General features: G+C 49.6%; 1 protein-coding gene across 1 annotated transcript in view; it reads left to right on the top strand.

Annotated features, from left to right (window-relative positions):
* The window catches only part of SLIT3 (slit guidance ligand 3), a 589,537-nt gene that overhangs the window by 507,400 nt on the left and 57,947 nt on the right, over window positions 1-24,190 (top strand). The window contains exons 16-20 of the mRNA XM_041748203.1: window positions 660-734; window positions 9,508-9,651; window positions 10,401-10,544; window positions 13,418-13,581; window positions 14,654-14,786. Coding sequence (XP_041604137.1) covers window positions 660-734; window positions 9,508-9,651; window positions 10,401-10,544; window positions 13,418-13,581; window positions 14,654-14,786 — 660 coding nt within the window. The remainder of the gene's footprint in view (window positions 1-659; window positions 735-9,507; window positions 9,652-10,400; window positions 10,545-13,417; window positions 13,582-14,653; window positions 14,787-24,190) is intronic.

Below are 24,190 nucleotides of genomic sequence, written 5' to 3'. Positions count from 1 at the left end.
CTTTATGTATCTGACTATATATATAACAGAAAGATGGTTAGTAAATAGTTGTCAGAGTGAAGAAAACACTAAAATGATTAGATATATCTGAGCCTCCAATTATCCATGCTAATGAAACAGTATGTTGGTTTGTCCAGAAGTGGAAAAGCTAAAGAGCTACAGCATGATAGGGGTGAGGGCGCAACATGTGCAGGATGGACAGACCGGTGCATGACACAGGTCATCTTGATTTTCCTCTCATCGTGCAAGTTGCTTCTCAGATCTCAGATTACAGTTCATAACTGTAAAATGGAGGGGATGGTACCTACCTCCAGGGGTTTAAGAAGATCAAGCAAGAGAATGCAAGCGCAGAATTCATCTTGAATCATGCATAGAGTAAGCCCTGCATAAATGGTGGCAGTCTTCATCGTTAGTGTTGGTGTCCGTGTTCTCTCTGACTTTACACATCACAGTAGCACGAGGCAAGGCACAGCCTTTGGACCCTCGTGCTCTCCCTGAGTGTTCCCAGGCTCCACTGGCCTTGGCTGAGTGAGTGAGGTCCAGGTGGCAACTCAATTCAAGCTGTGGGGGAGCCCTGGGAGGGGGTCCCATGGAGGGTGGTGGAGGAGGCACCCCAGCCCCAGCTAACCTACCACCTCATCTGCTTGTTGCCCTTGTAGGCGACTGAACGACAATGAGATATCTGTTCTAGAGGCCACTGGTATCTTCAAGAAGTTGCCCAACCTGCGGAAAATGTAAGTCATACTCAGGAACTTGGCACCAGCCCCCAGGCCCTGGTCAGGGCCTGTGCTGCAAACTAGAGCAGAATGCCAGGGCACTGGTGGCCCCGCACCCTCTGCTCCAACCCCTCTCAGCCTCCTCCTGACCCCACTGTGGGTCTGTATGTAGAAGTAGGACAGCAAGGCACCACCATGTAGAGACAGACCAACATGAAATTTTGCTGTTTGGGGGCTTTTTTTAAATAAAGATTTTATTTATTTGAGAGGGAGAGAGCATGAGTGGTGAGGGGAGGGGGGCAGAGGGAGAGGGAGAAGCAGACTCCCCACTGAGCAGGGAGCCAGACACGGGGCTCCATCCCAGGACCCTGGGCTCCTGACCTGAGTGGAAGGCAACACTTAACCGACTGAGCCACCCAGGTGCCCCAGAACTTCACTGCTTTTAAATTGCCAAGTGTTGTGCAGAGCGTGCATTCTGCACCATTCCTCATCCTCACCCCAGGTCCCCTCATCCCTATCCTCCCTAGCCAGCACCTACCCCAAGAGGTGGCCAGAGGAACTCAGGTAAGGGCCAGCAATAGGACCCAGGAGTCAAGGGCACATGCTCTTAGGATTTTTACAAGGTGACAAAAGTTCTGTTTTTAGATGGCCTCTACAGGCTCCTGCATCAGTGAGGCCCATTGGAGCGGAAATGCTAGATGTTTTGCACACTGGGCTTCAGCCTAGATGTCCCTGGGCCATGTAGGGCCTGACCTTAGAAGGCCACATGCTTACACTGGCCTCTCCAGTGCCAAGGTTGCCTGTCCTCATAGCCCTCTCCCTGCCTCGGAGTTTGGGCCAAACAAGATTAATGTGGCTGAGCTAAGGGGAGCATTTGTCCTGGGCCAGAGGCCACATTCCCTGCCTCACGCACATCATCTCATGTAGTCCTTGTACACTTGCCTGGTGCTGGCTTCATATTCCCCTTTGTGTGGGTGAGGAAGCTGGCAGGGCTCAAAGAGGTTTTATGACTTCTCTAAGACCACACAGCCAATACTGTCAGACCTGGCACTCAGACTTGGGTTCATCAGTGATCACACTAGTGTGCAGCGAGGTTTGCTTCCCCTCATCTTCCCTTCCCAGGGCTCTGAGCACAGGTACCAGCACAGACAGGGGCTCTCTATCCTCTGCTCCCACCTCAAACTCCACACCCTCTGGCCCCAGAGTTGAGTTTGCCTCAGGAATAAAGGAAATAAAGTCAAGCCTCATTATTCACAACTCCCATATTTTCTAATTCGCTTACTCGCTGAAACTTATGTGATCTCAAAATCAATACTCATGGTGCTTTCACGCTCATTTGTAGACATGGACAAAACAGCAAAAAATTTGAGTCATCCTGCACGCCTCTTCTCAGCTGAAATCGAACAAGGCCTCTGCTCCGATTTCTTGTTTTAGCTCCCAGACTGTAAACAAGTGTCCTTTTCACAGTATATGTGGTGCCACATCTTTTATGCATGTTTATGCATTTTGTTGGGGATTTTGCTGTTTAAGTGGCCCTGATGCATAGTGATGCCAGGCTGTCTCGCCTTCCTAAGCACAAGAGGCTGTGATGTGCCTCATGGAGAAAACACATGTGTTAAATAGCTTTGTTCAGACACGAGTTATGGTGCTGTAGGCTGTGAGTGCCATGTAAATAAATCAGTGCAAATCAGTCAGCCACATATATTAAACGAGATGTCTTTAAACAGAAACACACATCAGACAAGGATATATATATTGATCAGCTGATGAAAATATTGTGACCAGAGGCTCACAGGAATGTAGCCCTGTGTCTTCCCTAGGAGCCATGGCTCGGCATCACCTGAATCAGTTTTCCCCACAACTTTGTAGATTACAACTACCATCGGGACGCCTGGGTGGCTCAGCAGTTGAGCGTCTGCCTTTGGCTCAGGGCGTGATCCCAGAGTCCCGAGATCGAGTCCCACATCGGGCTCCCTACATGGAGCCTGCTTCTTCCTCTGCCTGTGTCTCTGCCTCTCTCTCTCTCTCTCTCTCTGTGTCTCTATGAATAAAAAAAATTTTTTTAAATAAATAAATAACTATCATGAATAATGAGAACTGACTGTCAGCCTTGCTTTTTTGTCATGTTCTCCACTCTTCCACCCATCAGTCCCCTACAGACAAGAAGGAGAAAGGCCTTCCCCTGTTGTGTGCAGCACCTCCCTCCCTCCCTGCCCACAGCCACCACCTTGCCCGTGGCTTCACTGACTGCTCTGTAACTGGGAGCAGCTGAGAACACTCTGAGGGGACAGAGGAGAGAGGGGCACATGTGTGTCCTGGTGAGGAAAGAGGCTGTCTGTGTGGTCAGGCTTCAGAGGCCAAGCACAGACCTCACCCACCACCTGCAAGGAAAATCCTTTTTCATTCAAACCTGAAAAATATGTACTTTTTTAAAAAGATTTATTTTATTTATTTATTTATTTATTTATTTATTTATTTATTTATTTATTTATTTATTTATTCATGAGAGATACATAGAGGCAGAGACACAGGCAGAGGGAGAAGCAGGCTCCCTACCAGGAGCCTGACACGCAGTTGGTCCCAGGACACCAAGATCATGACCTGAGCCAAAGGCAGATGCTCAAGCACACTGAGCCACCCAGGCACTCTGCATACTATTTTATTTTTTTTTATTTTATTTTTTTTTTTTATTCTTATTGGATTTCTTTAATCTACTTTTTAATTTTTTTCTCACTTTTTGACTAACATTTTATTTTATTTTATTTTATTTTTTTTTTTTTTTTATTTTATTTTTTTAATTAACTTTTATTGGTGTTTAATTTACCAACATACAGAAAAACACCCAGTGCTCATCCCGTCAAGTGTCCACCTCAGTGCCCGTCACCCATTCCCCTCCAACACCCGCCCTCCTCCCCTTCCACCACCCCTAGTTCGTTTCCCCGAGTTAGGAGTCTTTATGTTCTGTCTCCCTTCCTGATATTTCCCAACATTTCTTTTCCCTTCCTTTATATTCCCTTTCACTATTATTCATATTCCCCAAATGAATGAGAACATACACTGTTTGTCCTTCTCCGATTGACTTATTTCACTCAGCCTGCATACTATTTTAAACCTCAAAACTGAAACTTCCATGTGTATGGAAGACAGGTATTAAAGTGAGTAAGGCTGGCCAAGTATATATCTGCATAGTAAACAGGATCAAGTAGTCTTTGCTTCCATAAAGAAGCATTACCCTCTGTGTGAGGTGAAACTCACACAAGTCTATCTCTCATCTTCCCCCTCTGTGACAGGGACAGGAGAATAGAGAACCATTTCTGTGCACCAAGAGAAACAACAGCGTAAACACAAGGATAAGTGACAACCAACCCCCAGCCTCAGCATCCAAGCCACAAGAGAGCAGTGGGGACTGTGGCACAACACAGACCCAGTTCTCACCACAGGAGGTGAAGGTCACTAAGTTTTTCCCCCTGTTCGTTATGCTGGGATGCAGGTCCTGGCTGCCAAACATTCCCTGTAGCAGCCAGAAATCCAGGTGTAGGGAAAGAACAGACCTGCGTTTGTTCTGAGTTCAGCTGGTTCCCCGCCCTGCTGTGTGACCCTAGGAATGTCCTTAGCCTTGCTGAGCCTTAGTTATATTGTTTACACAGCAGAAATAAATCTACCTTCCTCGTAAGTTAGGAGGATCAGAAATAAGTATGAAGAGGTCAATGAAAGACATGCCTCTGATCATGGACCTGGGGCAAAAAGCTGTGCAGGAAGACAGAAGTGCACATCTGGGTTGAGTGACCCATGGTAACTAGTTATATATTTAAAAGAGGAGTTGAAAGTTCAGAGACTTTCAAGATTCAGAGAGTGGCTCAAATGTGGAAAGGAGCTCCGTGCAAGGCAATAATTAATTATAATATTAATAGTAAGTAATAGCTCGCCACTAAGAGTTACTAGACACATTATTCCCTACCAGACTGTACTGATACTAATTCATGTAACTCTCACCAATAAAAACAAAAATGCCCTGAGGTTGTTTCATTTTACAAATAAGGAAGCTGAAACACAGAAAGTTAAGTAACTTATCCAAGGTTAAAACTCCAGCAGCAGGGGATCCCTGGGTGGCTCAGCGGTTTAGCACCTGCCTTCAGCCCAGGGTGTGATCCTGGATCCCAGGATCGAGTCCCACATCAGGCTCCCTGCATGGAGCCTGCGTCTCCCTCTGCCTGTGTCTCTGCCTCTCTCTCTCTCTCTCCCCCTCTCCCCCCACCCCTTGTGTGTGTGTGTGTGTGTGTGTCATGAATAAATAAATAAAATCTTAAAAAAAAAAAAAAAAAACTCCAGCAGCAGAGCCCGGAGCAGTAACAGTGCAGATCACCTGGGGGAATGGGTGTGCTGTCTGAAGGCAGTAAATACATGTGTGTGCCCACGCACATGCACATAAGTGTGCAGTCATAGTACTAGCCAACCGAGCAAATGGCCCGGTGAAGCAGATCTGGTCCCAAAGACCACCAGCTGCAACCACTTATTTAAATTAACTTGATGGCAGCTCTTTTTTTTTAAGTAAAGGGTGTTAACTGGGACCCATCACCATCCCTACATCCTCATAGATGTAGTAAGCCAACTGAATCAGAGTAACGCTCAAGCCAGCAGTGCCTGTGTCCAAGTTTGCTAAGCTTCCTCAAGGACTGTAAAGTCAGGGTCCTAAGGCCATGCTCTCGACTTTACCCTGACCAGGCACAGAGGCCCAGGAGGGTAAGCATAAAGCCAGGTGTTTAAACTTTGCTGAACCTTTACTTGTCCTGTTGGAATAATGAGATCTCCAAGAGTGTCCTACGTGCTAAGGGATGCCCCTACCCCCCAACATGTATAAGCCATTACCCAAAACGGTTATTAGTTACTGTGGTAACTCCAGGCAACTTTTCAAATGATGTCACATTCAGACTGTGGTCTTGGCCTCTCTTGGACAGACTTTCTAGACCAGTTCTTTTTTTTTTTTATCTTTTTAATAATAAATTTATTTTTTATTGGTGTTCAATGTGCCAACATACAGAATAACACCCCGTGCTCATCCCGTCAAGTGCCCCCCTCAGTGCCCGTCACCCATTCACCCCCACCCCCACCCTCCTCCCCTTCCATCACCCCTAGTTCGTTTCCCAGAGTTAGGAGTCTTTATGTTTTGTCTCCCTTTCTGATACCTCCCACCCATTTCTTCTCCCTTCCCTTCTATTCCCCATTCACTATCATTTATATTCCCCAAATGAATGAGAACATACACTGTTTGTCCTTCTCCGATTGACTTACTGCACTCAGCATAATACCCTCCAGTTCCATCCACGTTGAAGCAAATGGTGGGTATTTGTCGTTTCTAATGGCTGAGGAATATTCCATTGTATACATAAACCACATCTTCTTTATCCATTCATCAGGTGGCGCTAAACCGCTGAGCCACCCAGGGATGCCCGGGCTCCTAGGTTTTAGCTGTGGCTGAGATTCTCCTTCTCTATAGACCAGTTCTTATACTGAAGGAGAATCTCAGCCACAGCTAAAACCTAGGAGCCCGGGCATCCCTGGGTGGCTCAGCGGTTTAGCGCCACCTTCAGCCCAGTGCGTGATCCTGGGGCCCCGGGATCAAGTCCCACATTGGGCTCCCCGCCTGGAGCCTGCTTCTCCCTCTGCCTCTGTCTCTGCCTCTCTTTCTGTGTGTCTCTCATGAATAAATAGATAAAATATTTTAAAAAATAAAATAAAACCTAGGAGCCCTCTAGCCAAAATCAGGTAAACACTGGTGAATTTGTTGGCAGTAGTTGTGTTTTTAGTAAGAATTAGTTGCCCACTTTTAAAAATCAGGAGTGTTCACAGGAATAAAAAACAATACTAGATTTCTGGCATCTTTTGGAAAATCAAAAGATCTGGCAAAATGGGGCCAAATGGCTTCAGTGAAGTTCAAGTGAGGAGCAGCTGCCCTCTTAAATAGAGCATGTGCTTTTCTGGTCACTGGGCTTATGCACTGTGCTATCCCCCCTGGACTTGCTTCCAGCATTAAGTCACCAGCCTGGACCCTGTGGACATCTGAGCTTGCAACCCCAGCTTGAAATAGAATTTCCACCTTGGGGAGGGAGAGGTTCATAAAAAGAGTGGACAGGACCTCCCTGACTTGACAGTATCCCAGAGTGCTTGTTCCATTATGACTCAGTATCCTCAGTTTCTTTAAAATAATCTACCTAGCTCTCTCCCCACTACACTTTCATCTGGGACTGGGCTTTAAATGGGATTGTAGACACCTCCCCCTCGCCAGCGTGCATGGGCTGTCTTACAAACCACCGGTTAGAAGAGGCCCAGGATCACCTCGTCAGACAGGTTTTCCATGGGGTAGCCAGACAAATCCCCAGCCTGCAGGGGCCTCAGTGTTTCTTAGGAAGATGAGAACAGGGTCTGACAAGTACAGCCAGCAGCTAGCAGAGGCAGCAGGCCCACACGCTGGGTTCAACCCTCCGAACTACCCCCGAGCCCGCGTGGGAATTTCCAAGGCTGGGTCCTTTCAAGTGTAAGATCCCATCCTCATCAGAGTCAAAGCCAGGATGGGGCCATATTCCTTCAGGTGAGTCTGTAGAGGCAGAAGTGGAGAAAGGCTTCCTGAATGGTCCTGATTTCACATTTTTGGGTTCCTGGGCTCTGGAGCATCTTCAGGAAGATAGCGCTCTGAGAGTAAGACAGAGTTCCTACAAACCCCGATGCCCTTGATTTGTGTGTGGAGTGCTTGCCCCAGGCTGCCTGTTGTTTTGAGCTGTGCTTTGATGAATGAAGAGACAGCCACAGCCTGGTCTTCTGGAAAATTCTATCCCCTCCTTTTTTGCTCTCCTTGTGTTTTCCATTCTCCCAGCCTGAGGAAATCCAATTCACAAACCTTACAGTAATGTGATGTTAATTTTGCTCATTTAAAGAAACAGATGTCAGGAAATGGGAGCCCTCCCCATTTCGTGGCTGCTTTAACTCATCTTCATTGCCCATCCTATGTACTTTAATTCTCCAAGGAGCCTAACTCTCTGGAGCAAAATCCTGCTCCTCCGGCATTCATATGAGTTATGGCTACTGGGAGAGCCTTTATCTCTCCTCCCATGTCTGATTTGGGGGTAATTTGCAGTCTCCCTGTGCATTACCTTCACTCCTGGGTATCCCAGACCAGGACTACCAGGATTTATTTTAAAAAAAAAAAAAAAGGCTGAGTTTAAGGAGAGCCAGGCAAGGGTGGGGGGCAGAAATCCAGTTAGAGAGTCTCCCAACTCTCTCAGACCTTGCAGGAAGGATGCTGAGGAGTACTGCAGGATGCTGTCCTTGACAGGACAGAAGGGGGAAGAGAGCAGGACTATGACAGGAGCGCTGAGAGAGCAGATGAGGCACCTGCCCACAGGCGTGGCCACTGCCATGCCTTACAGGCCCCGTCCCTACCTGGGAAGAAGGCAGCAAGCTGGCATCAAGCCCCTGGGTGCCCAGTTCCATCACTTGCTCCAAGCCAGTTAATGAGGGAAGCTTCACCGCCTGGGGTTGCCGTGGGTCAGCCCAGAACTGTGCGAGGCGAGTCTGTGAGAGAAGCAGAAGTATGAGGGGTTCAGTGTGCTGCTCCAGGACCTGGAGCTCTGCCCTCTTATTCCCAGCAGTACAATGGGCCACAGTCCTAGCAACTTCAGTGTACTTAGAGGGTCAGCAGGCTCCCTCTACACCTGCAGATTTCGCTGTTCATAGAAAACACCATTCCCTGTGCCAGGCACCAACAGGCTCTTTGTTCAGGAGACTGGATTCTTCCCCCAGTTGGGGTAAACACCGTCACTTTCCACTCCAACCATGCCACCTGGGATGCATTTCAAGCCTGACTGGGTGGTCCATGGAGGCCCCCCACCAAGGAGAGCCCTGGGTGGGGGGGCGGCTCGCAACACCAATGACCCTGCAGGATCTCTTGTGGGGACTGGTGTGTGGTGACCAGGCATCAGAAGGAAAGGCCTTCTCAGAGTTTGGGCAAAATCAGAAAGGATGGCCCCAAGGCTTGGTAGGACCAAGCCCAATGCACGAAAATACAATATCCCAAGCCCAGAATTATGCAAAGCAGTACTGGAAGGGTATGTGTATCCACACCACCAAAGGAACATTCCCTTAGGAAAGAGGCTCCTCATGGAGGACTTTTTATGCACCAGAAAGCAAGCCTCAATCCTGGTTCTCTCAACTATGTGACTCTGGGTGAGTTCCTCAAATTCTCTGGACCTCAGTCACCTCACCTATAAAATGAGACCGTGATAATACACGTGGTACTCCTCTGATAGGCATTGTTTTACTGCTTCGATGTGATTCTGTGAACCAAACTCCTTACATGGAACCTAATTCATAATAAGTGCTCAGAAAGTACTAACTAGCAAGTGCCCATTGCTATCAAGCATCTCAGCCATAGAGCTGGAAGCTCTACAAGTGTCCCACCCCCACAGAGGGGGCACGTTTTAGATTTTTCTCCTGCCTTCCCCTTGAGCAGCACTGCTTGGCAAGAGTTTCTGCTGAAGGGAGAAAATCAGTTTGAGAATCACCATTTTAAATGTGCTCATACCCTGGGCTTAGAAAAAAAGGAACACCCTGAAAAGACTTCAGGCTCCACTCGGCCCGTTTCACATAGTAGCCCCACCCGTGTGGGGCCACAGGTCCTGAAGACCAAATATCAGGGAGCCCCACCACCCAGTCCTTGGTCCAGGGGTGCTTGAGACCAGCTGCAGGACTAGTGACTCCCTCCCTGCATCCAGGGACCCACTCTATCTCTTCCTTCTAGAAACCTGAGTAACAATAAGATCAAGGAGGTGAGAGAAGGTGCCTTTGATGGAGCGGCCAGCGTGCAGGAGCTGATGCTGACCGGGAACCAGCTAGAAACGGTGCATGGGCGCATGTTTCGGGGCCTCAGCAGCCTCAAGACCTTGTGAGTTCCTGGAGCCCAAGCCAAGGTCTGGAAGGAGATGGGAGGGTAGGGGCATCAGGCGGGGATTACAAAGGCTGGCAGCCAGCTCCAGGCCTGGATCCTGTCCCAAACTGCTGAGTCCCTTCTTTCCTCGAGCCAGAGAGGCACTAAACACTTCCCAGACCTTGATGGGAGAGAACTTAGTGTGCTCAACACCCCCAGCACACACACAACTGGAAGATGCTTGCCCTAAGGTGTACACGTAGATGGATTCATGCTGGAAATGTGCTGAGAGAGGCACACACACTTACCCACTTAGACATATCCACATATACACGAGAACCACACGCACACACAGGCAGCATGCAGGTAAGCATGTACACACACAAGCATGTACACACAGTGCACACACAGAGGCTGATGACCCACAGCTACATCTTGATTTTTTCTCCTCCCAGAAATAGACATGCATACACTAACCACCATACAACATGCATGCATATACATAGACACTCATGGCACCTGCTTTCACTGTACGTAAAGTGTGCAGACAAGAATGTGCATGTATATTGACGGGTAGCCACCATGGGGACCCACACACCCTGTTACCACACAACAAACCTCAGCAATGCAACGGTCTGGGCTTGGAGTTGGCAGAAGCATCCCACCTACATGCACGCACCCATGTACACACCCACGCACACCCTGCAGCTCTGTGGTGGGCAGAAGATAATACCTGTGCTCCCTCATCCCCACCTCTCTCCTTGCAGGATGCTGAGGAGTAACCTGATCACCTGTGTGAGCAATGACACGTTTGCTGGCCTGAGTTCGGTGAGGTTGCTGTCCCTCTACGACAACCGTATCACCACCATCACCCCTGGAGCCTTCACCACACTTGTCTCCCTGTCTACCATGTAAGTCTTCCTGGCCCCACTGCATACTGACTCGGGGCTCCTGTCCTGCAGACCTCTCCCCTGGCAGCTCCCTACTATGTTTGGCCAAGGTCATCTCCCCATCTGTCAGCAACCGTTTGTTGGGCTCCCTCCACGTGCCAGGCACCGTCTAGGTGCCGAGGATCACAGACACGGCCCCTTCTTCTTGGAGTTCACAGCGTAGCGAATTGCCACAAAAGGGGGTCCACAGTGACATGAAAACCTGACAAAGGCTTTGTCAAGGAACACTGGAGCTGTGTTCTAGAAGATGAGTGGGAGTTAGCTTGTTCAAGAAAGTAGGAAGTGCATTTCCTTCTATTGGAAGAGCATGTGCAGAGGCCCTGTGGTGGGTTGTTGCAGAGCAGATTGTGAGACTGAGCAGAGTCTAACATGGTCAGAACACAGAATAAAGGAGGGTGAGGTATATGACAAGGCAGAAGGGAGGTCATGGCCAGGCTACAGACCTGCCATGGACTATTTGGGTCTTCATCCAAAGCATGTCAGGAAGCCACTGAAGGTTTTAAGCAGGGCAGTGACATGATATGACAGGGGATTTTTAAATGATGTCACTGGCCACTTAAATGTGCATCAGAACCAGAATTAGAATCTTCTAATTCTTCTGGACACCTAAATGGCTCCTGCCCAGGTAATTCACTGTATTGGTAAAGGAGGTTGTTTAGAATAGTAAAGTGATGGGCTCTAGATCAAATTTCCTGGGTTCAAATGCTGGCTTATGTCTTATTAGCTGTGTGACCTTAGAAAAGCTACTTCATCTCGCGGTGTTTCTTTGTGTTTTTTTTTTTTTTTAAGATTTTATTTATTTATTTATGAGAGACACACACACAGAGAGAGAGAGAGAGAGAGAGAGGCAGAGGGAGAAGCAGGCTCCATGCAGGGAGCCTGATGTGGGACTCAATCCAGGGTCTCTAGGATCATGCCCTGGTCTGAAGGCAGAGCTAAGCTGCTGAGCCACCCAGGCTGCCCTCTCCCTGTGTTTCAATTGTTCTTTCTGTATATTGCATCTCACAGGATTGTTATAAGGATCGAATCTGTTAATATTTGTAAAATGCACAGCAGTGGCCTGAGACATAGAAAGTACTTAACGCTTATGGTTGCACATAGCATTTCTATGTGGCTCTATCAACCTTAATTGCTGGTCCTTTTTTTTTTTTTTTTTTTTTTTTTTTTTGGTGGTCCACTCTTCTCTCTTTTCTTCCCCAATGATTCTTTGGAAGACAGAAGAGAAAGGCTTTTGGCTACATCTCCTATTGCTGCCCATTGTCACGTTCCCATATAACTGCTTCACTGGGCAAAAAAAAAAAAAGCCAAATTCTAGATGTCCTAAAGGGTCCGCACCATCCGGTCCCTCCTAACCCCACCCTGGGCCAGCCCCCCACACCCTAGACCCACTCCCAGTGCCTGGAACAGCCTTTCCCCGGCCTCCCTCCCCTCCTTCCATTCTTTGCTCAAGTGTGGGTTGCCTCACCCCACTCTGTGCCTGTGCCATCACCCCGGCTCATCAGTCCGGCTCTCCTAACTGTTTCTCTAGCACTGACCATTTCCTAATATTGATTGTGTTGTTGATTACATATTGTCTGCCTCCCATCAGCTGGAATGTAAGTTCCAGAAGGACGGGGATGTGCAGCTATTCTGTGCACTGCTATGTCTCAGTGCATGTGTCTGTGCCTGGCACTGAATAAATGCCCGTTATATAACTGGTGAATAAATGAATGAATTGAATGGATGAGTGACAGCGAGACTGGGGTAGTGGGTTAGAAGCTAGCCTAGCAGGTTGGTTTATTTTAGCTAACTTTTCACCCCGCCGGTGTAGCCTCCACACTGACAATCCAGACATAAAAGATGCCAAGAGAGATGGAGTCACAAAGCATTAGGGGAACCCACTTTGACATGAGAAGAAACCTGCCTGACTTGGCACAGCTGCTAAATGTCAGCATCAGGATCAAACCTGGGATGTCTGATTCCCAGGCTCCTAATTGTCCTGTCATTGCCACAGCCACTCAGGGATGTCTGGCCTCTTATTGGTTGTAACCACCCTCAGCTTCACTTTCGTCCTGTGTGAGATGAGAATGTTACCTCCTTCCTTGGGCTGTTGTGACCAATTGGAACAGGAGAACGGCTTTATGAGGTGCTGAGCCTGGTGCCAGCCCTGTAGGCAACACTCACAGACTGACAGCTTCTCTCCCCTCATCAGGCCACCAGTCCAGTCACTGCGTTCCCTAGATGTATACAAAGTGGCAGTGTTGATGCCATGCGGGACCCTGGAGACACGGGACAGACAGACAGGTCTGATGCCCACCCTGGGGCAGCTGAGTCTAAGGGGGGAGGCAAGCATTCTGCGGTCAGTACAGGCTCTGTGGGTGCTGGGCAGGACATGAGGGGACGAGGGAGAAGATGGGGACAGGCAGGAACTCCTCATTGCTCTTTAGGGGTGGGGCCGTCTGAGCCAGGACTGAAGGAAGAGGAGGAGGCGGCGGCCAGGCGGGCAGTAGAGAGAGTCGTGCCAGGCAGGGGACCAGTGTGTGTGGAGGCGCTGAGTCTAAGAGAAGCCTGCTGAAGGATTGAAGACAGTGCGCAGCTGGAGCTCAGGGAAGCAGGGAGGGTGTGGCAGGAGACCATGGTCACGTCCGTCCGCAGAGGTCCCGAATGAGACCGTCACAAAGACTGCCTCTGAATTCTAGAAGAGAGTCTGCATTTCCTTTCCCAGACCTCCTCCTTCCTTCCCCGGAACCCCGAGCAGGCCTCCCTGGAGAGTTGCAGCCCTGGATCCCCCGGCCAGCTTCCACAGTAGAGGGCGAGGTGCTAACCACTCAGAGAGGGCCCTTCTTTCCTCCCAGAAACCTCCTGTCCAACCCTTTCAACTGCAACTGCCACCTGGCCTGGCTCGGCAAGTGGTTGAGGAAGAGGCGGATCGTGAGCGGGAACCCCCGGTGCCAAAAGCCATTCTTCCTCAAGGAGATCCCCATCCAGGATGTGGCCATCCAGGACTTTACCTGTGAAGGTGAGGAGGCTGGGGGCGGGGCAGAGGGGCAGTACCTGGGAAGGGGAGAAAGATACAAGAGAGGAGAGGTACAGCAGGTAGCTGACGGTCAGGATCCCCTCAGATCTGACACTATTCCATCTCTGGCATGCAGCTGTGGCTCTGAAGGGCTCTGCAGGTCTGCTGCTAGCCATATGGCTCCCTCATGCAAATTAAGAAAAGGAGCCTCTTTCTAAAAACATTTTACTTCTATCAAAAATGTGTCATAATATACTGATTTTTAAGACAAGACACTTTATGGCTATGAGAATACTGTTGTACTAAATATCCTAATCTATCATATCCACAGTGAGACTGGTGGCCATTAGAGGGTAAAGCACCCTTATGCAGTACACAACCTACACAACTGTGCATGGGAGGCCTGGCCCTCAGTTTTCCTCTCTGTGTCATGAGGTTCAGTGGATCCTGAAAAACAAACTTCAAGACAAGCTCCTGGAAAACTTCTGTCACTGACTGGGGGGTTATAAATACCTGGAGGTCCAAGGCTTTGAGTGTCAGGATTCTCAAGGGCATATATGCCTAAATTCAAGCCAGCACAACTTTGACTATCACCTATGGTTAACTGGTTTGTAAATTAACTGAGGTTAAGGTATAATGGGGGCTGGGGACACGTTTATCACCCCAGAGGGATGGGGTTAGTGGAAGGGTGGAGGAAGGTAAGAAAAAGAAGAAGGGAACAGACAGGGCTCTCCTCCAACCCCAGACCACTCCTTCAGTCAGTCTGGCTTATTCCTGATTCCATTCATGGTAGCCTCTTTCCTGTGTGATACTCTGGTTAACCAAGTTTTTTAAGTTTTCATTTTCTATTGAACATGGTAAAAGAGGGATGGCTCTCTTCCCCAATCCAGGCACACATTCTTTCCCCTCTAACCACGGAGGAAACCAGCAGGCTCCTTACTTCTCATTCTGGCTCAAAGTGGAGGGCCTCCCTTTCCTGAAGATGGCTTATTCCCTGGCACCAGGCCTCGCTCACCTGCCCCTCCCCCCCAGAGAAGTTAGTCTCCCTCCTTGCTCACTCTGGGGCTCTTCACAGGCAACGACGAGAGTAGCTGCCAGCTGGGCCCTCGCTGCCCCGAGCAGTGCACCTGCCTGGAGACGGTGGTGCGGTGCAGCAACAGGGGGCTGCACACCCTCCCCAAAGGCATTCCCAAGGACGTGACTGAACTGTGAGTACTTCCACCCTCTACCAAACACCCTTAATGCCACCACCACCAGCGTCCACCACACTTTGTCTCTAGTGTCTCCAGCATGACTGCCCGGGGTGCCCTTCCTTGAGTGGACCCCAGCGCCATGGCAGCAGTGCCTCGGCCAAGGCGTCGGGCAGCAGCCTGGACGTGGGAACAAGAAGAGCTCCTCCCCAGGGCCTCTCTGCCTGGCAGGCGACACTACCCGGCCCACTGGAATACAAGTGGGAGGGTTACCATCTTGTTTTCTAGATCCCCCTAAGCCTCCAGCGCTGTACTCTGCCTTCTTGAGTCCCTGGCCATCCCGACACTAATTCCTCAGGGTTGCCCCTGCCCCAGAAGCTCTCACTGACACAAAAGAGATAGCATTCCCTTCCTGAAGCACTCTCAGTGTTGTGGAGAAAATAGTATTTCTGCCCCCCTGGAAAGCTCAGCCAGTCCACGGGCAGAGAGGCCTCTTGGGTGTACCGGAGCCCTGCAGCCGTGGCCAGGTGGCACAATCCAGCACAAGCCATGCTCATGGGACCATTCATTCATTCATTCACTCAGCACTTGTCCGTTGAGTGCCTGGTGCGTCAGGTTCCTCTGCTCACACTGGGGAGACACGGTGAGCAAGCCAGCTGTGTCCCCCACCCATGTGAGGCCTACGGTTCACTGGGGAAGGGAGACGTGTCTGCATCATCTCAGCAGCACATGGGAGGTGACAACCATGAAAGTGCTACGAAAGAGAGCACAAGGTCGTTGTGACACCCCCTGAAAGCAGAGAGCCTGCCCTTGGGTGTGGAAGTCAGAGAAAGCTTCTCTGCAGAGATGCAGCCCGAAGGGTGAGAGGCAGCTAGTGAGCAGGGAAGGAGGAAGGGCACCCCACACGCCCCATGGCAGTTGCTGCAGGTTGTGACCGGCAGGGCCGGCTGGGGGCTGGGGGTGTGAGGGGACCCAGGGCGCCTGAGGGGAAGACAGGCTCACATGCCTCTCCCCACCCACATCTCAAGCTCACACTGCCTCCCCAGACCCCAGCACTCCCTCCCCGTCCTCTGGGACTGCTGAGTGTGCACCCTGCCCTCAGACACAAGCAACGGAATTGAGGACGGAGACTCCAGCAGGGAGTGTCTCTCTGCCCGGCTCTGCCTACAGGGCAGGAACCCGAGTATGACACCATCTTAGAATAGCAGGTCCATCCCTGGGTGTGTGTTGTGGCTTCCGGCATCTCCTGACACTGTAACCAGAGCTGCCCATCCCAGGGAAGGGCTTGAGTGTCGCTAAAGTCCACCACAGCCCTGCATTTGGGCTGTGGCTGTGCTGCGGAGGCCTGCATGAGCAATGCCACACAGCGCAGTGGGGCCTGCGCCTCTCCCTCGGCCGGCACTGCTGTGGGGTGGGGGCTACAGAAATGACCCATGTCCTCGCCTCCCTCCTGGACCAACTGAGTGCCAGGTGACATGTGTGCCAAAGAGGAGGAAATGCCGGTAAAACAGGCCCGTGGATGCATTTCCCCAAAGCTCATGAAATAGAGATTGAAATAACAAAGATAATTGGCTGTAATTATAAAGTCAATTTAAGAGCTTGGGGAGACCTGACTTCCTGCTTTAGAAATGATGACGCTTCTCTTGGCCAGACTGGTTTCCAAAGCACACCAAGGATGGCAGCCCTCACCTCTGAGCCCAGACCATGTCCTGGAGGGAGGGGAGGAGTGGAGTATCTGGGGAGGGGTTCAGCGATGGGGAGAGACAGGGAAATTGATGCAAGAGAAAGTGAAAGCCGACAGCCCCAGACAGCAATGGCTTGGAGGCCTCCATTCAAGGACCAGATTCATTGTTTGGATCCAGTGCTGGCTTTCCAGCTCCCTCAGGCATCATTAGTGGTCTCAGGCAGAGCTGCCAACATACAAAACAAAATTAAGTTTAATTCACTGAGAAGGGAAAAAAAAAAAAGAAATACAACCAAAGTTCATAGCATTTCTCCAAAGGGCAGGGTGTGGGAGCCTACTGCAGGCATAAGCCAGCAAGGCTCTCTCTTGCTGGTTCAAGCAGTCCCTGAGGACAGCATGCAGGTCCCATCTCTCTCTCAGTGCTGACAACTAAGAGTCACTCCCCAGGTCTCATCTCCAGTAAGCAGCAACTCAGGATCAGAGGGCAGTTTGGTCTGACCCCAAATCCCATGTTCTTATCCCCTACCCCAGAAATTCTTAAATTTGGGGGTCTCAGGGTGACCCCTTTAGGTTTTTCAAAAGCAATGAGGACTCTACTTTTGTTTATGTGCTTATATCTACCGATATTTACCATATTGGAAACTATTAACGAGAAATTTTTTTAAATATATGTTTATTAATCCATTTAGAACAATAATTTACTCATTACATGTTCATATAAAAAGCATACTTCTATGAAAAACAAACCAAAAGAAGTTTAATTAAGAAGAGTGACATTTGTACAAATGTAGTAGAAGGGAACCAGATTTTCATATCCACTTCTGCATTCCCTCTGTTGCGATACAATGTTTTGGGTCAAGTACAAGAAGGAAATCTGGCTTCACATAGACAAATCGTTGGGAAAGAGAGGAGAATTTTAATAGCCCTTCCAAATAATTGTGGATATTCTTCTTCGATAATACACCATAACCATGAAGTGGTAGTTTCGTAAAGGCTAGTTGTTGCATGGGACCCAAAACTGTATCCACGGACTTTCTTTTATGTTACAACCCACTGGTCTATCTTGTGCTTTGAATGGAACTTTCTTCCATGAATGATCTTGTAACAGTGTGCACTGGTCATTTGGAAAATACTGGTTTGCTGGGTTATATAGATCGTCTGGACATTGGCACGCTACATGACATGGTATCAAAAATGTCATAACCAGTAACATCACCAGGATCTCATCAGAAAAGTCTCTCAGTAAAGGGAAACTGCTCAACGTAGCAGTTAAGAGTTTTCTAAAATTTTAATTTTCACTTGGTAGCAAGCTTGAATTTTATCCAGTAAGTACTATTAGTAGATTTCCATGGAAAGTGACAGGCTTACTGTATTTATTTGTGAGAAAATGTCTACCGATACCTATCCCGGAATAACCTTTTGCTAGTCATTCTTTTAAGTAAAAATGGTGTTTTATGGGAGAAAAATTTAAAAAAACAGCTAGTTTAGCTTGTAACTCAGTGATGCTGGAGCTTTTTCTCCAAACCACCAAAGCAGAAATGCTTTATGCATGCTTCCCATTTTTCCACGCCGAATATTAAAAAGATATGTGTTCAAGGGTTGATACTTAATGCAATTAATAACTTTTCACTGCTTCCTGGAGGGCATTCTCAAGTGAAACTGGCTTTTTTTTTTCCCTACATGTACTTAAGGAGGGAAGAATATAGTGACCACTGATACCATGTGGTGCCACAGCCTTGATTCATAGTGAGGTGCCAGCAATTTTCCCCACACAGTGCAAATGGAAAACAATGTTTTAATTTTTTCAGAAAAGTAGTTTCAGTCTCACAGAGCCCTGAAAAAACCTAGAGGAGCCCCAGTGGCCCATGGACAACACTTTAAGAACCACTCAGGTAATTACACACTAGCAAGCAAATGATACAGAGACACCCGCTAGAAGTCAGCACTAAAGTCCTGATTTAGAAGCAAGCCTACAAAAGCTTGCTGAAAGCAGAGCAGAAGTAGACATCTCAGCGCCCAAGGTACTTGACACAAATACAATCTGCACAGGTTGGGCCTCGTCAGCTTCAGAAGAGTTCTGTTATTGCCCTGCCATGAGCCTTGTAGACTCACGCTTGCCATTCCGGAAGTACTTAAACCTAAAAATCTATTTGCTTGCATTTAAGGCAGTGTTTATTAACACCAGACCTTCCTGATTCTGGAAACAAACACTGTAAGTCCACATCTTCCTGAGCAGCAGAGAGGAGAATGAGAATCTAGTGCCAGCAAACAACACCCACCCCCATCCCCTACAGTCCACTCCTGGTTAATATCCAGGAAATTTGAGAACTGACCTTGGTGTGAGGGCTGTGAGCATAGATTTGTTGTCCCACCACAAACATCCCAAGGAGAGGAGAAGAGAAGGATGACATATCTCCCCCAGGCACCACTGTTGGAAAAGGGGATTTCTACTGGACTGTGGAGTCTGAGCACATCTTGGGAAGCATGCTGACGGTGTGCACACATACATGGCAGTGATGGGAGGCTTAAAAGGGTTTGGGACTTAACCACCAGGACACAGGCTGAGACACAGCTCTCTGAGACTGATTTCTTTGGCAGGAGGTGATGAGAAGAATGCACTGCTTGGGGGAGAGGGTAGGACCTGGCCTGGCACTAGTTGGGCTTGGAGTGGGGGTCAGAAGATGGTGGCCTGGGGTACAGCAAGCAGCTCAAATTTTGGGCGACAGAGGGCCATGCCAGAGAAGGAGCAGGGCAATGCAGTAAGCGACAAGCGGAGGAGTGGCATGAACAGCATGTGCTCTGGGATAGGGAGGAGTCCAGGCAGTTCTGCGCACCACCACCACCCCCCAACCCGGGCTTTAGGAAAGCAAGGGAAGATATTCTGTCTGGGTGTGACCCACCACAGCCAGTACTCATAGAGCATGTACTGTGCCAGATGCTGTGGTTGTTTTTCATATGTGACCTCATTTAATCCTACAAGGTAGGTATTGTTACTCCCATTTTGCAGATGAGATAACTAAGGCTCGAGAAGGTTGAATGATTTCTTAAGATCACACTGCCAAGAAGCAGCAGAGCATTGCCTCGAGCCCAGGCCCATCTGACCCCAGGGCCCATCCCTTAGCCACTCAGTTACTCCCTTCCTTTGGCAGAGGTCTGGGTCACTGTGTGCTCTGCCCGGTGGCCTGGCTCGTTGGTGATTTGCAGTAGACAGTCATGTGTCTCTTTGGAACCTGCCACCTGCATTTTAAGCAGGGAGAAGGCAAACCCAGCACCCCTGCCAAGATGCTATAGGTACCTGTCTGTGGTTCTGGCTGGGTCCATCCTGACAGCTGCACCTTCTCTAGCAATGCCAGCTGTTGCTTTCTTTGCATACTTGCCACCTCCCCCCCACCCCAGCTGGGCAGGCTCCCCAGAGCACTTTAGAGGGCAACCGCCCAGCACTGACTATATTCTTGCCTTTCTCTGGCCTGGGGAGAGGGATAGAAATTGCCTGCAGCCAGCTGGAGGGCAGCTGGCTCTGGGCACAGCAGCGCTTCAGAGTCCTGGCGCAAGCCTTGGCCCAGAGAAGCCCTCAGCAGATGGCTTCAGTAGAGGACACTTCTAGGCTATCGGGCAGTCATGGCCATCTGTGGGAGGGACTGAGGGAGACCGGGGCACAGGCCACAAGCTGAGAGAAGCCCTCATCACTCAGTCAGGTGTTCACCGAGTTTATCATGCCAGGTAATGTCACAGGAGCTGGGAGGCAGCAGCAATGTGACAGATAAGACCCCTGATGTCAGAAAGTTAGAATGGGGGAGAAAGACAGTAAGAAGGCTAGTCAGGAAATTAGGCATCTCAGATAGGACGGAGAATAGTGTTTCCCCAGGAAAAGGGGGTGCAGGCAGGATGTGGAAAGCAGTATAAAGAAAGAAAATGTTTTATGATAACCCAAAGATGGAAAGATCTTAAAGTCAAGAGACCAAGAAGACCACGTGACACAGCAAAGAGACTGGGAAAGAGACTGGTGTGTACTGAAAACTCAAGAAGGGATCTGTCGTTCTTGTAGGCTGTGGTGAGGGCTGACTCCTTATCCCAGGAGAAATGCGGGAGCCAAGGAAGAATTTTAAGCAGGAAAGTGACATGATGTGATTCTCATTTTAGAAATATTACTCTGGAAGGAGAATAGAGAATAGACAACAAGGAGATCACTATGGGTTTTCCGATATTCATATGTATTATTGGGTGGAGGGTGAGTGTGTGTGTGTGTGTGTGTGCGCACGTGCGCACACATGCACACACATTCATGTTCAAAACACACTGAAGACTGCTGTACCAAGAACTGCTCCAAGAGCTTTCCATAGAGACTCATTTAATCACTTCAAGGGGATGATCATGATAATCCCCCTTTTACAGGTGAAATGCAAGCTCAGAGAGGTTAAGTAAGTTGCCAAGGTCACACAGCTATCAGCTAGTGGAGCCAGGGTGTGAACCTGGGCTGCTGACTGCTGAGCTAGAACCACATCATCCCAGGCCCCTGGCGGAAGCCCTGGCCATGAGTCGGGGCTCCTGGAAGGTGGCTGCCCTTCTTCACCATTCAGCAGGTCCGAGAGTTCTTTGTATAGCACTTGTCAGCGCCGCAAAACTCCTAACAGAAAGGAGGAGCATCCATTCGCTAGAGCTCTGTGTGGATTTTCATGAGAGCAGACACGTCCTCCTGTGCTCATGCTCTGGCTAAAACGGAGCATTTAAATGCAGATCAACACCAAGGTTGCTAGAGAGGCAGGGACCTGCTGGAGAGGCTCTGAGAGTTCTGAGGCTGGCAGGGCAGGAGTGCAGTCTTCTGAAAGCGTCCCTCTGGGGCCTGGGCTGCAGGCTACAGGCAACTTTGGAGTTCAGTCTTCATGAAGGGCTTTGCACAAAGAGCTTTCCCTCACAGCCACATCTGTATTTGTGAGGTGAAGCCGTTTGAATCCACGTCTTCTGAGCTGCAGCACCAGGTTGCCAGGGACATGGTGCACCTAGAGTGGCTCCCACACGGGTCCCCCTCGGCCCTACAGTGCCTGCCACATGCAGCGCTCCCTGGGGACTTCCAGGGCTTGCATCACACAGATGGTGTTTCCTGAGCATCTCCTACTGCCAGCCAGCGTACCGGGATGCTGCAGTGAGCACAGCAGACACCGTTCTGGCCCGCTCATCACAGACTCACTCTTGGATGTCACAGGGGGGTGAGATGCTGTGAAGAAAATGCACCGAAAGCTTGGGCTGAGTAGCTTGTCTTGTCCCCAGTGGGTGTGGGAGATGGCGCTGGGGAGGCAGTGCTTGAGCTGAGTTCTGAGCAACCGTTGGAGTGAACTAGCAAGGAGGGAGAGGAGGGGCACGCATGTGCCGAGACCTGCCCCCCAAAAGGAACCTGGGGTATTCAGGGGGCGGGGCTGAAGCCAACAGAGAGTTTGCTGTGGGGTGAACAGGAAGGGGAGGCAGGGCCTGGGACCGTTAATTTGATGTGTCAGCTTGACTGGGCAGGGGGACCCACTTGTTTGGGCAAATACTAGCTACATGTTACCTGGAAGGTATTTTGTCGATGCAAGTAGGTAAAGGAGATTACCCAGAATAATGTGGATGTAGGCCTCATATAATCAGTAGAAGACCTCAAAAACAAAAAAAACTGAGCTTTCTGTAGAAGGTAGAAGGGGGATTTCTGCCTTAAGATTGTAACACAGAAATCATACTTGAGTTTCCAACCTGCTAGCCCTTCCTCAAAGTAAATTCTCTCATGAGGTGCCTGGGTGGCTCAGTCAGTTGGGCAGCCAACTCTCAGTTTTGGCTCAGGTCATAATCTCAGGGTTCTGGGGTTGAGCTCCACGTCAGGCTCTGCATTTAGCGGGTAGTCTGCTTGAGATTGTCTCTCCCCCTCTGCCCTTCCCTCTGTGTATGAGCACTCTCTCTCTCTCCCTCAAATCTTTTTAAAATTTTTAAAAAACAAGTTCCCTCTCCCTCTGTACATACATTTATATGTGTGTGTGTGTGTGTGTGTGTGTGTGTGTGTGTGTGTGTGTGTATCTCCAACTGGTCTGTTTTCCTAGAGAACCTTGACTGATTTCAGGACAGGCTACAGACAGCTTGGAAGGATTTGGACAGGATGGGTAGTCCTTTTCTAGCAAGCAGTGGAAGCCAGGGAAGGATTTTAAACAGGGGCAAGGCTGATCCAGTCAGCATCAGCAGAGCACCCATCAAAGCCAGGCTGAAACAGCAGAACCAGAGGCTCCAGAAGCATCTGTGTCATGTTGCCCATCCTCCAGGACCCCCAGGACCTCCCTGTGTCAGCTGAGGATGCTGTCAGCATCCCTGAATTCCAGGGGTCATTTTAGATGTTCATTCAACTGTTGAGCAAATGCAGGCATCAATAGAGCATGGCCTCCCTTACAGATGGACATGGGCCAGGCACAGGGCATCTTTTGAAACCCTGGTAAGTTTTTGTTTGTTTAATCCAGGGTCCTACAAACAGCCCTTCTCTTCATTCATTCATTCACTCATTCAGTAAATATTTGAGGTCCTGCTACGTGCTGAGCCTTACACTATGCTCTGGGAATGCAGCAGGACACAAAAGTGGCCCAAATCCCTGCTGCATGCAGCTGATGTCCTAGCAGAGGTGACAGACTAAGTTATGTGGTCGGGCGAATCCTCTCAGGACAGTGGTGGCCAAAGGTGAAAATAAGGAGCTCCAGGTAGAGTTGAAATCACATGGGTTTGACTTCTTGGGCTATGCAACCCAGCAGACCTGAGTTTAGATCCTGGCTCTTGGACTCACTCCTCCCCTCTCTGAGCCTCAGTGTTCAACCAGATGGACAAAACACCCAGCAAAATATGGCCCCCTCTGTAGAGGATTGGATAACAGACCAGAGTCTCTCTGTCCCAGAGCACTAGATTCTGCACCTTTGTTTCTGTTTTGTTATTTTCCTTGTCACTCTGTGGTCTGTGAGCTTAGGTAACTTGCTTCGGATGTGCTTGTCATGAGGCCTTCTGTAAACATCCCAGCAGGGAGACTTGGTGTTATGGCATCTTAGTCTGGGTTTCGTTTTAGATGCCTCAAGTTTGCTAAGTAGTTGTAACAAACAAACAAGAGTGAGAGGATAAGCAGCATGGGAGAGGGGGAGATGTCACTGCCAGCCCGAGGCTAGACCCCTTCAAGTGGCTCCCTCGTGGTTAATTAGCCTCCCTCCAGCAGAGATGCTCCCTGAACCAGCACACTCCCCACCAGCCCTGCTCATTCATCCAGCTCCTCCCTCTTCCCTCTTCCTCCCTCCCTCCCTCCCTGCCACACCGTCCACAAAACACTCCCTGTGGGCAAGGTGGTCCGACATGACTTGTCCTCCCCTCCATCAGCCTGCACAGACCCCAGAATCCTGCCACCCCCACAGAACCTCCCTGTCCAGAGAAGTCTAGAAGGTCTTCATGCCTGTTCCTCACCACCACTGCTGAGCCACAGGGCCAGTGTCCACACAGCATGTGAATGCCCTGCCACCCGTCCTTCAGGGCAGAGCAGAAGGGTGAAGCAGGGTAAGCTGTGACACCAGCTCCTGCACCGGTCTGCAGTCACTCCCTGCACTTGGGATAAAGCCACCTCCAGGGCTTCAGCGTGATCTGCCCGGCTCCCTTTCCCCACCAGACCCGCCTCGCTGGCCTGCACAGTTTGTAATCTATGTTGTTTTCTGTGTATGTCCTCCTCTCTCTCTCCCCACCCCTCTCTTCCCCTCTCCCT

Source organism: Vulpes lagopus, chromosome 3 (genome assembly GCF_018345385.1).
Source record: "Vulpes lagopus strain Blue_001 chromosome 3, ASM1834538v1, whole genome shotgun sequence".
NCBI lineage: Eukaryota > Metazoa > Chordata > Mammalia > Carnivora > Canidae > Vulpes > Vulpes lagopus.
This window is presented reverse-complemented; position numbering and strand designations above follow the sequence as displayed.